This window comes from Pangasianodon hypophthalmus, chromosome 4, assembly GCF_027358585.1.
Source record: "Pangasianodon hypophthalmus isolate fPanHyp1 chromosome 4, fPanHyp1.pri, whole genome shotgun sequence".
Classification (NCBI taxonomy): domain Eukaryota; kingdom Metazoa; phylum Chordata; class Actinopteri; order Siluriformes; family Pangasiidae; genus Pangasianodon; species Pangasianodon hypophthalmus.
The window spans coordinates 6,238,033-6,252,396 of record NC_069713.1 but is presented as its reverse complement, the minus strand read 5'-3'; the positions used below and the strand labels follow the sequence as shown (position 1 = coordinate 6,252,396).

Below are 14,364 nucleotides of genomic sequence, written 5' to 3'. Positions count from 1 at the left end.
TGATTTATTTGAATGTAAAGATGCATGTAAATACATGTCGTTACCCATAAGCCCCTTCTGGAGCAACACAAATCCATGATCTGCAGTGCTGGAACTCGAGCGATTGCTGATCTCTTGAGCAGATCGAGACTAAATCCTTACTTTAAGGCAACACTGTCACTGAAACATTCCTCTCTCTCACATTTTTTCTTCGTCACCATAAAGACTGGTGGATAAAGTATCAATACTCTAATCCTGGAGTTTCCTTTTGGAAAAAAATTGATTCTAATACATTGGCTTACAGCGTATTTGACTTATGACTCAACACAAGGGTACTTAATGCCAACACTAGCGCTCAAAGCAATATATATTCTCATAAACTAGCTCTGCACAATGTGTGTGTGTGAGATCTAATCAAGCAGCTAACATTTCTACATCAATTATAATCTGTATTGTTTACTGTCGCCTTGAAAATACACACCAGCACACACAAGCCGTAATCAGCTTACACACGTTAAAGCTCTTAGAGGACTAAAGACAAGCAGCCAATCTGATTTGTAAATGTTCTACAGATCGCTGAAGGAAATTTAAAAATCGAAATGAAAGGAGGGGGAAAAAAAATAAAACAGTCATGTCAGCAAATAATAGACTTTCAATCACACACAGTCAATGTTTACACAAAGAAGTATGAATGAGCACAAGAAGTGTCCACCAGCATACACAAGATCTGCTGCTCGTTTCTATAGTAACGACTAACACAGGGACTTGTATGGTGGATGGTCCAGAGACTTCTTCACGCCAATAAATGAACTCTGATCTGACTCCATGTTTCATTTTAACGACCAAAACAAGCCAAGCCAAGCCAATAAAACCAAAAGCCATACTCAGATTGGATTAGTTTATCAGAGGGATGTCGGTAATAAATCTTTTTACATGTCTCCTCAGTGATAAAAATCTTGCATCTGGGTAGTAATAAAATGACCGCAGGAGGAGCGAGTTTCTAAGAGGTCATGTGATCACGCTCCATTCATAACATGGCGTCCCAGTGGTTGAAGATGCGCTGGAGTAGAGAAGAGACTCTGGCTCTTATTTCAGTTTGGGATGAACCAAAGTTCAACAATTTAAAAATACAATAAAACAATAATCACTATGTATACGAGAAGCATCCATTTTTCATTTTGTATCTCGGGAAGTGTTTAATATTTGGGGGAGGGGCACTGATGCGTGCTGCGAGACTAAATATAGCAAGTAGCAGCAGTCAGACTTCTTTTTTTTCTAACTTTAGGCGACATCTGCACAAAAAACCACGTTACAAGTGTATCCAGGACTAAAATGATCAGATGAGTGCTGAAAAAAAAAAAAAAAAACACAGTAGGTAATTTGGACAGTAATTTACTCAGAGGAGGATGGAGAAAAACACTGACATGGAGATCCGGATGGAAATAAAGTTGGATGGAAAAAACAGAAAATTACCCCAGGACCGCATGTAAATTTAACCCTGTCCAGATAGGGCTAAAGTCCCACTTCACATTATTCCTGCACAAAAGTGCATTTCACTCAGATGAAAAATGTTTGAAATTTTCTGCTTCACATTGTCTTTAACTGTATCTGAAATAAGTACACACGCACACATCCCATAAACCAGTAAGGAGCCACTTCCAAAATTGGTAATATGACGAAGTCTTGCCAATCAGCCTGGAACATCATTGCTGTTATATATGAATCATAGCAAAATGTTCACCTTTCTCAAAGATCTCCTTCAGCACTCCTCGTTTGATCAGCTCCTCCCGGCTCTGTCTCGCCGACATCTCCCTCTCCAGAGCTGAGGACGCACAAACACCAATATTAATTATATGTTTAATAAATATTTCTAAAAAAAAAAACAAAAAACAGCTCATCATGTTACAGAGAACCCACAAATCGTAAATTCTTTCATCCTTAAAAAACAAAACAAGATGAACAAGTTACAGGTTTATCTCTGACACTGGAGACTCCTTCCATAAATGTCTCCTTACAGAAAGCATCATATCAAAGATTATCAATGTTTTTGAAGCTGTTATTGTGGATCATTCGCCACACAAGTCCCTGTGAATGACTACAGGAATGATAATGTATTAGAACAAGAGCATTAATATAATGCTCCAAACCTGTGATTTGCAGCTGCACTACTGTAAGAGTCCTCTTTTTATCGAAAATTAATCAACACCTTCTGACCAATCAGATGTGAGGATTTAACAGCACAGTGGTATTTTTTATTAATAATAAGACCCGGGATTGATTCACAGGCAAATCTCCACAGAAAGCAGCAAAGAAATCATGTGTTTACTTCAAGTCCAATCTTTTTTTTTTTTTTTTTAAACTTGACACACTTTATAAACGTAAATGTCACATAAAACAGACATAAACACGTTTCCAGTACACGTTTTGTCAGAATATAGACTCCGGAACAATTTTAACTCATCAAAATATACTCAAGTGCTTGAGGGCATCTTGATTAAATATTTGTTCATCCTCCAACAGCTGCAAAGAAGAATTATGATCACACTTTTGTTTTTTTGTTTTTTTTGACAGTCGGGGTTTATGGATGCTCACAGCACCGAGTCGGCACTTTTGAAGATGACAAATTGTCTATTAGTCACTGCCGATTCTGATCATGTCCGTCACGCTTTTGTGTTCAACGCTGTCTGTTCGGAGGAGTGGATTTTTTTGTTGTTCTATGTCAGTTCATTTCCTACCTCCAGCATAAAACTTATTCATCTACTCTCATTTTCTTTTCCTCTTCTGGTTTCATACATAGATCATATATGATCTCAGCCACCATAACTGGTGGTACACCAACATACACCAATTTGCAGTGTTGTTTTTACGCAGAAGATTGTTGCCACATCAAAAATAGCAGTTTTCAGGAAGTCAAATTCTTGACTTGATTCTTGATTCACTGATTCTTGATTCAAGAGGTTTTTGGAACTAAAAAACAATTCTATTCAATTCAGTACATTTAAAGAAGCTTGAATCACTCAATCAAATTGCTGTTTAGAAGTGTTATAATGCATTCAAGTGATCCCTGAAAGATGTCTCAAACACTCACGTCCATCTGTAAAAGGTATTTATTTGAGCATGTTTTTTTGTTAATAAATCAGAATTTTCATTCCAACTGATTTTTATCAGTTGAAACTTATTATCTGATCAAAGCAACAAAATTTTATTTATTGATAGATAAATATGGTTGCATCGGGAGGGATACTAACTGATGAATCGAGAAAAGGAATAAATTGTTTAGACTCTGTTTTTTTTTTAATAATGTTTTGGAAGGAGATTTGGTTGGAGAAGTGTGTTTTGGAGTGACGGGTGCATTTCCACTTTCATAAGATCTAGCCGAAATGCTGAAATCCAATTAGATTTAAATGTTTTAAATGCATCTTGAATCTCCTAAATATAATTTTCCAGGAACCAAAAAAACAAAACCTTCTATAGGGATTATCATACAAAATAAATCAGAAATAACAGATTTTAGACACATACTGGCTTACAAATAAAGTCATCAGTGTACAGTTTAATATTTAAATTGGATTTACGTGGACGGTACACAACAAACATCTTAAGATGGATTCCAACGTGCCACAGTTGAGTCACTAGTCTCTCTGGATATGAATAAAATACTGCCAATTTAAATATGTTTTACGTTAGCAGAGACCAGTATTACTATTTTATGAAAAGAAGAGATGCATGGTTATGACGTCTTGACGGACATTATAGTTATGTCCACTAGCAGTGTAATTTATTATCTGTCATTTAGAGGGCAACTGCTATAGTTAGGGAAGAGGAGTATACTTATAGTACATGTATAGAAATAAATGAAGAAATGCAAAAAGTAGAGATATGTATGTTTCATTGATGATCTTGTAACCCACCCAAACAAATGATGCGGTATCCTTAAGTATATGCATATATATGTGTATATATTATATACATATATATACACTTTTTGTTATTTCCCTCACCTGATGTGTAAGATGTTCAGATATGAACATGTGATGACGTCACAATGTAATACTGATTCTCAAGAGTAAAGAATAAAATTCAGAGATGTAAAAAAAAATAAAATACAGCATTCAGTCCATGACCTCTGGTCATTTGAAGGACATCAAGTGTCTTCTGATTGACAAAGGAATTATGGTTCATTCTGTAATGACAACATTCGCCTGCAACTTAAAACCTTAATGCAGAGCTTATACGGTTAAAGAGACTCACATGTTGGAAAGATCAACATCACGACTAGCCTTATAGAATATCTAGAGTCTCAGGTACACTATAAAAAAAAACGATCCCCGAAATACCTATGAAACATTATGTTGAGCAAGACAGTCCATTACTTTATGATGGGAAATGGTTTAGGACACACACGGGATAAATGAATTCAATTTTTAATACAATGGACAAAAGATACAAAGATAAAAGTCAGCAGGTGCTGCAATGTGCAAAGTCTTACAGTAATGCCAAGTCTCAGCGCCACGGCTATGCTATTTTTAGACAGTGGCAGCTGAGGGACTTTATCTCCAACCTCCGTACCGCACCGCACCGCACTCTCCGAAAAGAGGCAGTTTTTGTCGCATTGGTATTTCCAAAATCTGCCCCTGCAAATAAGGAACAAGTTAAGAAAGTGAAAAGAGAAGAATTATGCTTGCTGTGCATAAATTTCCTCTGCAGGATGGAGAAATATTCCTAACTACACTACAGAAAAGTGGAGGAATAGGATAAGAGAGTGAGTGTGTGTGTGTGTGTGTGTGTGTGATGTACATGCAGTATATGCATCAATGCCCAAGACCATATGTGCATGCACTAATGGAAAATACACATACACATATTAGGTAAGGTAAGCATGGACACCATCTCACCTGGATGAGTGATAAACAGTGACAGACTAAAAGGTAACAAGGCTGCTAACGAACCTTGCAATATTGCACATTTGAACTTTTTTTTTTAACATTTTTTTTTACTGCATTACAGCCTACCTACCTCATTAAGTACTTGAAGTATACACACTTTCTTTATAACACCTTCTCTACAGTATTAATGGTTTATTGGAAGAACAGAGTAAGAATTTCATTGTACAACATAACTGCCTTTTTTACTGTGCATACGAAAAAACTCGAATTATTATTTCCCTTGAATTCTGAAAATGCTCAGACTAAATACCAACAGTGCAACTAAATAGTCTGATTAAATAATAATGATTGGACTAAAATACTAGAAGTTGGAATAAATGGTGCGACTATTAGTTTCATACTACTATTAGTATTAGGACCAAAAACCAACAGTGGTAATAGTGGGATTAATGGTGAGACCAAATGACAGTAGTTGAACTAATTGGTGGGACTAAATGTAATAGTGGTACTAAATAGCAGGACTAAATGTCAAGACTAGATGGTTCAACTAAATAGCTGAACTAAATGGTAATATTGGGACTAAATGGTGAAACCAAATGACAATAGCTGAACTAAGTTCTGGAACTAAATGCTAATAGTGGTACTAAATGGCAGGACTAAATGGTAATATTGGGACTAAATTGTGAGAACAAATGGCAGTAGTTGGACTAAATGGTGGGACCAAATCATTGGACACTGGGACAATGGAAACATTTTGGACTAAAGGTGGGACTAAATGGTAATAATTGGATTAAACTGTGGAACTAATGAGTGGGCCTAAATAGCTGGACTAAGTGGGAATGGTGGGACCAAATGGTAAAAGATTGACTAAATGGTGGAAGTATATGCTGGGACTAATTGCTAATGGTTTGATTAAATGGTGGGACTAAAGTGTAATTGTTGGACAAAATGTTAATGGCCAGACTAAATGGTGCAACTATTTGGAATAAATGATGTGACTAAATGGTGCCAAAACAAACTTTCCATATTTACATTAAACATATTAGGTACCAACTTCATAACGTTATAGATACATATTTAAATTAATTAATTTAAAAAAGATATTTGACTCAGTGTTGCAATGCACCATCCTCATCCTCATGCACAAAATGGGACAATTTCATAAGCTTAGATTCTTAGCTTCCTTAAAATTCAATAAGGTTTATGCTTGTGCATGTGGATGATTTAGCTCCTCAGAATGTGTCCGAGCTTGAGCATTCGTTAGGCAGCTAATTCAGTCCATTTTTAAGAACTTTTTTTTTTTCCATCAATACATTCATGGTGATTTGGAGGAAAAATAGTTATGGTCTCACCAAAGACAGTGTAAGCATGAGAATATGAAGGATTGAGGCGATGGGCTCAGGATCTTCTAAACCAGGTAAATGTCAAAGTCCAGAAAAGAAGAAATCGTGAATAGACCCCATTCAAACTCAAACAAAAAATATGAGGTTACGAAAGCATGTGCCAAGAATACACCGTCCTCTGGGTCATGATACCTTCACGACTGCTCCGTGAGTTCTCCCAGATGGTGCAAGTGTGTTGGTTTGCACAGCTTACACGCATTTAAATTGATTTGGATTCCAGTTCATGTGAATTAATTTGAATTATGACTATTAATGAGTTTTCACAGTTTCAAATGTCTATCATGACCAGGATGCCAGATGTATATCATTCAAGCAGGTGAGCCCAAAATCAAATGTCACTGACTGTTAATCAGTGAATCAGACTTTGTGATTCAGACCGTTCTGCACGTAACATGCTAAATGTTCACCAGCCATTCTCAAATAGTCATTCTGCCAGGTCAAAAATTTAAAACATAACTAGCAAGAGATTTATGACGAAACTCGACCAGCTAAACTCCCTGTATGGTACATTATGAGATGTTACGCAAGTCCTCGGGCTGCACATAAGACAGACTGGCATGCTTTTCTGGGTTAGCATCTGCTCCGAAAGCTCCTCCGAGATCAAACTAGGACCGTTAAAAATTAAATTCCCAGCCAGAAATGTCCGAATACAGCAAAGTGAATGCTGCAATAGAGAACTTTCTGGAACATTTGGTAAGGGTGAGCCTATATTACCTGCTTCAACAGAACTGAATGAAATAATCTGGAACAGAAAATAAACATTGTGAATAGTAATGGCGGAACTAAAGGGTTGGACTAAATGCTAATAGTGGGACAAAATGCTTTGATCAAATGATAATGGTTGGATTAAATGGCCTAAGCAAATAAGAAAAGTTGAACTTTACACAAAATGTAATGGCTAGACCAAATGAAATGAATGCTAATAGCAAGTGAATGCAAAACAGTAATGGTGGGACCAAATGGTAAAGGGCAAAGCAATTATTGGGATTAAATGTCGAAAGTTGGACTAAATGGTTGGACTAAATGATAATAGTTGGAGTAAATGGTGGGACTAAATGGTAAAAGTTGGACTAACCAGTGTAACTAAACGTAAAAGTTGGAGTAAATGACAGGACCATATGGTAACAGTGGAACTAAACTGTAGGACTCTTTGGTGGAACTAAATGACAGCATTAAATGACAAAACTAAATGATAATCAGTTGGACTAAACATTGGAATTTGAAGTAAACGGTGGGAACAAATGGTAACCAAGTGGTTGGCCAATTGAGACCAAATGCTACCAGTTGGATTAAATTGGAAACGGTTAGTTTAAATGTAACTAAATAGTTGGACTAAATGCTAAGAGTTGGATTAAATGGTAAAAGACTAAATTGTTTCAGCTCTAGAATGGGACAGCACATTTGGAAACAAAAAGAAAGATGTAAAAGTGTAATCATCTGTACACGGTGATGCTAGGTACGCATAGGTTGATGTGTAAAATGGTTCCAAGTTCATATACCACACAATTTAATTTAAATAAAAAAATAGCTTGGGCAATCTCGGAATCTGGCAGACATAACATAACATAACATAAGCCTTATAAAGCATAACAGTACACACAGGGTATTAACATTACTCTGTAGATGAAAGATGTCATGCATATATACATGCATACATGCATGCATACATACATTTGAAGGTTACTGTAATATATACACAGGGGTTTTACACCGACATTTACTTTCCTAAGTGACTGGAGTGTTTCGGATTTAAACTAAACCAACACCACGTCTAGCATTTAATAAACAGTGAAGTAAACTGTACAAAGAAATGGCAGTGATTCATCCTAGTTCAATCACATTTTCCAAAGACAACTCACAGAGACTTTAGGTCAGATCCACCAACAGATATCTAAGAGAAGCTCATATAAAACAGAGACTCGCTGGTGCAAAAAATGAGTCAGAGAGCCAGTCATCAGAGCAAATGTCTAACACAAAAGAAGAACACAGCACAGATAATACAAAGCTATTCAGTTTGAAAGTACTGACTCCGAGACGGCTTTGCAGCATCATTGTTTTTCCAGCTCCTGGAAGTGGAATACAGAAATGTACACTATTAAAAATAGTGAGCCATTAAGCAAACCTTAACAAGCTTAACATCCTGAATACGACTTAATTTATTTTTTTTACAACGTCTACAAAAGAAAAAAAAAAAAAAAAAAAACAGATGCAAACATCTAAGCAAACAATGCTGCGCCAAATGAACAGATTCATATTAAAATCTTATTCAAATCAATATCATACGCATAAAGCCATCAAAATAAAGGGCTTTAGAAGTGAGGTTTACTTATTGGATTGCAAATGACTTCCTATTTATAGTTCTTCACTCCTCATACGTACACTGTTTGCATGGTTGTGACCCAAATTAGAGAAGAGCTCCACTTCTGAGAAGGTCACACTGCTGATGAATTAAAAGGTTTAACACCACTTTGTTTTCCAGATTAAAATCGATTTGATATTTGGTATTTATTAACCCAATGCATAAATCTGAAAAAAATATATACATGATCATCACTGCACCAAGATTTACAAGCAGGGATATATGAGTTTTTAGAGAAATAGTGAAGATTAGATCATTGATACTGATACAGGTATTGGATATAGGTCCAATACCATGTTCATTTACTTGTACACTTTCTCTCAAAGAAATGCTCTGATACGAACATCTGATATCATCTGATACTATGAGATACGCTCTCATGCTAACAAACAGATGACATGAAATGACATGGATAAGTTGAGCAGCATTAACAAGCGTGGTCATTAAAACTGAGCACAGTGCCATGCCATGATTTGCACACAAACAAATTATTTGGGAGCCTGGAGTAGTGAAGCTTGTGTGCAGAGAAACTATCGCAAGCGAATGCACGTCAGATCAGCGAGCACTGAGCCATGTACACTTCCAGATTGTGCACTTTGCTCATGAGTCAAGGCGCAAGTCACATCAACGCTGTAACATTTTAAACATTAAACTCAGCACGTGGATTATACTGCTAGCAGCAACAAACACTGGCAAGAAAAAATATCTATAGACAAACGTTAGGCGAGCTAAAATAAGAGCTCTTTCAATGTCTGGTATTAGCCAGTGGAAAAGTGCTGTAGTGCTCCTATATCCACATCTCCACCTGTAGCATGCGGTTACAGAGCACTTTCTTTTCCATACTCACACAGGATTTATCACGCACAACTACCCATGACTGGGAGGATAATGTTTAGTGCTGCAAAATCACTTGCTTTCAAGGCCAGAGCTACAAAGACTTTATGATTTGTTCATTCCCCATTCCCTAGGTTAGTGACTTCATAGTTCTGTTGAAATGTATTGATAAATCTTGATAAGATTTGTGGGGAAAAAAGGCCTCTGACTGTTACACAAAACCTCCAAAACGTATGGTGGTTCAACTAGAGTTAGCATGCTAACTAGAGTTACGATTAGCAAGGACCATCACAACTTTCAAGCGCACTCAGAAATTCAACCGCTCGAATGCAGTGTAACTCTATAAACATGCAACTTCTCCTCATAATGATCTATAAGGATGTGAAGGGGTCTTAGAAGTGTGTCTATAAAATGAATGACAAGAGGCCAATCCAAATACAAACAAACTTCCAGACAGGAAGGCAGGTGTCCAGACTGGGTTTTTTCCATCTATGTAAAAAACTAACACTTGTTCTGAGACAATGGCTTAAATTATTATTTCTTATCATTTCTGCATAATTTTCCACATTATTTATTCTAGTAAGAAATGACAAACAGTGACTATTGCACCTTTAAATTTTTATATCAAGAAATGTTAAGCTGCTGTACAGTAGGACGCCATCTGTCATTCATTTGCTTCCAATATGTAGGCTATGGTATCACAGCCAAAAAGAGAGAGAGAGAGAGAGAGAGAGAGAGAGAGAGAGAGACCAGTAATACTGGCGATCAGGATGGAACGACCATTATGTGTGTTGTTTAACATGTTATCATGCACATTTGTAACAACAGCAATCTAATCACTAAATATCTTTAAAAAGCTTGCAGTGCTCCTTACATGTACATCATTTCAAATTCCTTTTGTATGATTGCACAGGAAGTGGTAAAAAAAATGAGATTCAATTTTACAGTTGATGTCTCAGGCATCAGACTCAAGTGTTTTTAAGGTAACAGGAAAGAAATGTAGGTCAAATCAATTTGCATGACAAAGTCTAAAGAAAAGGTAATCTGGCAGACAAAGATTGTGAACATGACATTTAAGTGCCAGAAAAACAAGCTGAATAGGATAAAACTATCTCTTAAGATAGTTTACTACTGGTTCCTCTGTGCATGGTTTGCCACTGACAGTATCTGAAACGCATTTATGTCTTATCCTTGTCTTTAGACTGCTGCTTTTCTAATGCAGTAAATCAGAGGTTTTACCACTTCCATTAAGGCCAATGCTTATGAACCACTTGTCATGAGACAACAACTGGGGAAATGGCTGAGATCAGTCAAAGGACTATGCCGATGCATCCACTGCCACCACGACTCTAATCCTGAAACCCCTACAATCTCATGTTCTGACCCACAACCCTTTATTTAAGAAGAACCTGGTCTTTTAGTCCTCGAAAAACCTTACCAACCCTTACATTTCCCCAATCTCACATCTACTTTCCCTACTTCTGGTTGGAGTTCTCATCAGTCTCATAATACAAGACTTCTACATTTATAAGTAACTTCTACTGTGCAAAACTAGGGCATGAAGACTGACATCATCCAATCTGATGTCCAATCTGTCATCATTTACAGTATACGATGGAAAAGAATGTGAGGCGTTGATCTGATGGTCTCACCAACTACCCTTGATCACAAAGATCTGACTTGAAAATGGTACATTTGCTCCGTTTGAGGCATGTGCCAAAGCAACGTAACAACCCTTTTGCCCATCTGGTTTCCATAGTGGAATTCTCATTACGAGTTTCCTGGGAAGGTGGAGCACATTGCAGAGGTTCCACCAAGTAGATGGAGGTCTTTTGCAAGATGGAGGTCGGTTTGCCTAACCTGTTATTGTTCATGCTGTCTTGATTTCTTTGCTTACATAGTTGGCAAAAGGTGTGATGACTTGGTATGCAAAACAGATTTCTCCTTGCCTCCCTTTTTATTTATGAACCATGACAGCTAGAAGCAACTCAAGACTCTTAAGACAATTCAAGGAAAACAAGGTTTAGGCAAAATCGAAAGATAACCAACCATCTTCCTGGTGGAAGAATCAGAGACAGAGACATCACTGCCACACTGAGAGACCTGGAAAGATGACCTTGAAGAATTGCCTTACTGCAGAAACAATTAAGACCACTGCAAAATACTAAGCTGGCTGGCAAACATGGAGTACTACAGCTGCAAAAGTGGTCAACCTTCATTCAATGCTAGTCACATGTTGTGATGTTTCTAGCACTGTGGGACCAGGCCAGTTTACTGACTGATTGAACGATTAATTGACTGAATGGCTGATTGACAGTCTGTCACCGCTTCAGTGGCGTCTGCTGCCAGTCACAGCAACAGCAGCTCGTTTTTACTGATGAGTCAGTTCGAGATTCACACTCTCCTCTCAGCTCTGCACCAAGAGTCAATTCACAGCCCTCAGAGAATTCACAAAAAAAAATAGACACCAGACCACGAAACCCAAATCCTTCCTTTGCAAGGCAAGCACACATTTCCCACAGCTGTGTATGAGAAAGCAGAGCAGGCTGTCAGACGTTACCTCAAATGTAAAAAAAAAAAAAAAAAAAAAAAAAGATCGAATGGAATAACATTTAACTTAGGATATTTTTGGTCTGATGATTTAGATCTGTGGTTCCATGGATGTGCACACTCAAGGAAAAAAAAAAAAGAGAGTCCTCCAAGGTTCTTAGTAAAGGTTTCTTAGCTTCCTTAGGAAGCCCTGTTCGGAAACCCTTTTTGTTAAGGTTCTACCTAAGGGTTCCGTTAGCAAGACCAACCAAAGCACCCTTTAGGGTTCGAGATGCAACCTTTTTTTTAACCAAGTCTATTATTTTGGTCAGGTTCTCAACCCTGGCCTTGTACTTTCTGTTCTGCTTCCTACCCTGATACATCCATGTTGCCTCAGGAATGACCTGTTACTTAGCTGACCAGTTTTCTGGTGTTATGTAGCTCGGGATACCTCGGGTCCAATGTTCGGAACCACTGAGATATCAGTCACGATCCTTAAATATTTCCTGATCTGTATCATTTGGCGCTTCTTAGATCTGTCATGCCAATAAAATTATTTTTTGTGGTTTCCTGCTTCTAACTTTAGCAATCCAAGTTGGCAACCTCCAGGTTCATAACCTTCAAGGTGGTAACCTCAAGCGCTTCTTCTCCCAACACCTTACAGTGTCTCAATGGATGAGGCATAGTGGTCTAGTAATTTAAGTGATTACTGACGGGATACATGATTGAATATTAGTTCCCCCCCCACCGGTTCTTTGGATCAAACAAGCACACCGAGCGCATCTTCTCCCAACACCTCGCTGTGTCTCAATCGATCAGGTATCACACAAGTGAAAAGCCCTTGTGTTTTCCTCTTCTACCTGGCCCTGACGGTTCTGGTTCACTGCAGCATATACATCAAAGGCTGAGTAAAAATAGCTGGCTGGAAGAAAACACTAACGCTTTGCCTAAATTGATTCTCCGCTATTGCTGCTGCTGCCGCTGCCGCCGCCTCAACCAGCCTGCAGCAGAGCTGACAGCTTAACCCACATTCTTCCTGCTGTCTCTAGCGCAGGAAATGGAGTAGGACAAAGGCACGGGTTTTATGCATTCCGTCTTGTGAGATCACTGCGGATTTTATGGAAATCACATTAAATTCACCGTAATGGAAAGCAATCATGCAAAGCACTTCAAAAAGCACTGAACTTGATGTAGCAGAGAACAGAAACTAGCAAAACCACAGGAAACATTCCAAAATAAAATGGAGGAAAAGATTAAAACAGGAGGAAAATGAAACCCACAGGGGATTTGATGTATAGTTCTTGCCCACAGGATGCTAAATGCAGCTCTCAATTCTCTGCACTATTGATTCAGCTGTGCAGGCTATTTTTAAACAGCATAGATGCTATTCGAGGTTGCCAGTGTGATAGTGTGATCGATGACCCATGCCTGGGAAGATGGTGAGACTGAAGTCTGAAAGTCTCCAAAAAAAACTTTATAATAGCTTCACTGCTCAACCGTTTGGTTCTGTGCATCAATAACAAAACAGAAGCAACACCAAGGGTACAAATCTATAGAGATTTGGGTTATCACCCATATAACATTCACATGGTCATGCACAGAGCAAACAGGAAATCCGATGAAATGTGCGTCAGATATTCAGGTTCTCGACTACAGGTTGGTAACAGTAACTGTACTTCTCGTCACGCACCATCACACCACACAGTCATTGATTATTTTCCTGTAACAGCACACCCTGAGTGTTTTATTTCATACTGCTTAACAAGCTGCTTAAATTTAAAAAGTGGTCGACCTCCTGGAAAACATAATTAATCCAATAGTGTCTACCCGTAGCAATGCCACTAAGAGGCTAAATGAGTCTTGTAGAAGCAGAGCACTGGCTTCTAATCACACTGATCAATTTTACTGTACATGCAAATGCACTCAGTGTTATTACCACTACTGCGGCACATAAACCACTTTATAAACGACTCGTCTCAGTAGAGCCTCAAAGCCAACTCAAGACCACTAACTCATATATATGTGTGTGTGTGTGTGTGTATATATATATATATATATATATATATATATATATATATATATATATATATATATATATATATATATATATATATATATATATCCATCTTAGCACTGTTTTATTGAAGCTCGTGTCTAAAAATGGTGTGCAGTAAAACACTCCACCTCCCACCTGCTGAGGTCTGCTTGAACTTCTCGCTCTTCTTCTTCCTCCACTTCCAGGGCTTGAAAAGTCGGCCGAGCGTGGCGAACTTGCTCCTGTGGCGAATCGGTGGCGTGTGCGTCCCGGACACGAGTGACTCTGTACGCATGGCAGCCAGCCGCTCCACCTCCTCCGCTGGAGAGGAAAAAGAGT

At 38.0% G+C, this 14,364-nt stretch overlaps 1 protein-coding gene across 3 annotated transcripts in view; it reads right to left on the bottom strand.

Annotated features, from left to right (window-relative positions):
* LOC113547280 (phosphatase and actin regulator 1) overlaps positions 1-14,364 on the bottom strand; it is an 83,976-nt gene that overhangs the window by 25,364 nt on the left and 44,248 nt on the right. For all 3 annotated transcript variants that reach the window (XM_053233623.1, XM_026947540.3, XM_026947541.3), the window contains exons 2-3: positions 14,182-14,346; positions 1,721-1,801 (exon numbers count right to left, since the gene is read on the bottom strand). In XM_053233623.1, coding sequence (XP_053089598.1) covers positions 1,721-1,801; positions 14,182-14,346 — 246 coding nt within the window. The remainder of the gene's footprint in view (positions 1-1,720; positions 1,802-14,181; positions 14,347-14,364) is intronic.